General features: G+C 65.0%; 1 protein-coding gene across 1 annotated transcript in view; it reads right to left on the bottom strand.

Moving 5' to 3' along the window:
- The window catches only part of LOC103925537 (sodium-dependent proline transporter-like), a 12,480-nt gene that overhangs the window by 1,193 nt on the left and 9,442 nt on the right, over window positions 1-1,845 (bottom strand). Inside the window, exons 7-10 of the mRNA XM_009334266.1 lie at window positions 1,551-1,675; window positions 1,260-1,372; window positions 706-840; window positions 374-473 (exon numbers count right to left, since the gene is read on the bottom strand). Of these exons, the coding sequence (XP_009332541.1) occupies window positions 374-473; window positions 706-840; window positions 1,260-1,372; window positions 1,551-1,675 (473 nt within the window). The remainder of the gene's footprint in view (window positions 1-373; window positions 474-705; window positions 841-1,259; window positions 1,373-1,550; window positions 1,676-1,845) is intronic.

Here is a 1,845-nt window from a genome sequence, read left to right as displayed (position 1 = left end):
CATCCACTACGCTTCAGTGGATGGAGAGGAAATTGCATCCCCCATACACAGGGACAATTGCACCTTGGCTTTGCACCATCTCCTTGCAGGGCTGAGCTGCGTGTGGGCAGCAGGATGGGTGTAACTCCCTGCCCACCCCAGCTCCAAGCTGTCCACAGCTGCCAGTGCACCCTACAGAGCCTGGCCACGGTTTGCTGTGAGCCCCAGGAATGTCAAGCCTTGGCAGCGTGGCAGCCAGGGGCTGCCCTGTGCTGTAAACACCCTGCGGCAGTGCCCCAGGGCTGGCAGCACCCCCCACCCCAAGCTGGCTGCACGCCACCGCACCCCCCCAGCGCTGGCTGCAGTGTGCCCCAGGGCCACCCGCTCCGCTCACCGTAGCAGAAGGCGATGCCCAGGCACATGAAGAGGGTGACAATGATCAGCCCAAAGCCAGTGCTGTACGTGTCAATGAGGGTGAACCAGAAGATACCTCCCTGTGAGGTGGAGAGGGACAGGTCAGCGCGGCTCGGGGCAGCGCGGGGTGGGCGCAGGGCACCCCATGCCATGGACACCATTGACGCCAGGGCCCACGCACAGCCCTCCATCCTCCCGCCTCAGGGCTTGGGCAGAGATTGGAGGGGAGAGGATGCTGTTCCCCAACCTCCATCCTGGCATCACCCCAAGGGTGCTGGGTGCCGCTGGATGGGGATGCAAGGGATCCCATACCTGGGTGACCAGCAGGAGCCCCAGCAGGTAGAAGGCGGTGCAGAGTGCACCCAGCAACGCCGTCTTCCTCCTCCAGTCACGCAGGGCTGGGAACTCATCCAGGATGGCTGTGGTGATGCCCTCAATGTTCCCAAACTGAGGGACGGGAGAGATCAGTGGGGGGGATGTCCCGGTCCCCGCCTCCCCCCAGACTGGATGCAGGGGATGGTCCTCACAGAGGGGACTTTGCAGGGCACTGTCCCCATGTGCATCCCCATCCCTGTGACACCTGGGCACATGGAGAAACCCATGACCGGTGCCACTGGAATGTGGCTGCATCCCTGCCCCGTCGCCCTGCATGCAGCCCCCCGGTGGGATGATATGGCTACATCCCTGCCCGCCACCCCGGGTCACAGCCCCGCATGCATGGGGACATGCACAGCCCCTACCCCAGCACCATCCTCATGCTCCTGGCCCATGCACGTCATGCCATCTCCATGCCCGAGATGGGGTGTACCTGGCACCCCAAGGCCAGGCACGAGGCAGGACTTGGGGCTGCCCGAGGAGACAATCACCAAAGTGTCCACTCCCAGCGTGAAGAGCATCAGGAAGAAGAGGATGGACCAGAACGGGGAGCCGGGCAGCAGGGAGAGGGCTTCGGGGTATGCCACGAACGCCAGCCCAGGGCCTGCGGGGTGAGATGAAGGGAAGCGTGAAAGGACATGCCGTGGTGAGATGGGCCAAGCCCAGCAAGCTGGTAGCCAGGCTGGATGTGAGCTCGGTTGCAGCCCCGCGGCCCCATCCCTGTGCCAGGGCACCAGGATGTCTCCTGGCACGGCACAGGTCCCCCCTCCCCAGGCCCACACCTGAGTCGGCAACGCTGCCCACAGGGACTTGCTTCCTCCAGGCCATGTGTCCCAGCACTGAGAAGATGGCGAAGCCAGCCAAGAAGCTGGTGCAGCAGTTCCCGATGGCAATGACCAAGGTATCCCTGCCGGGGAGGGCGTCACAGCCCCACGCCCGTGGGGTAGGATGGAGAATGGGGGCATCCCAACGGGCCGCACAGTCCCATGGGGCTCAGACCTCCCCATCACTGCCCTGCTCCTCCCCAGCCACGGCCGCAACCCGTGGCTGCCCCCACAGCCCGCGCCCCCCCACGGC

The sequence above is a fragment of the Pygoscelis adeliae genome, unplaced genomic scaffold, assembly GCF_000699105.1.
Source record: "Pygoscelis adeliae isolate BGI_AS28 unplaced genomic scaffold, ASM69910v1 Scaffold351, whole genome shotgun sequence".
In the NCBI taxonomy this organism is placed as follows: Eukaryota; Metazoa; Chordata; class Aves; order Sphenisciformes; family Spheniscidae; genus Pygoscelis; species Pygoscelis adeliae.
The sequence above is the reverse complement of the archived record's forward strand: the minus strand, read 5'-3'. Positions and strand labels throughout refer to the sequence as shown.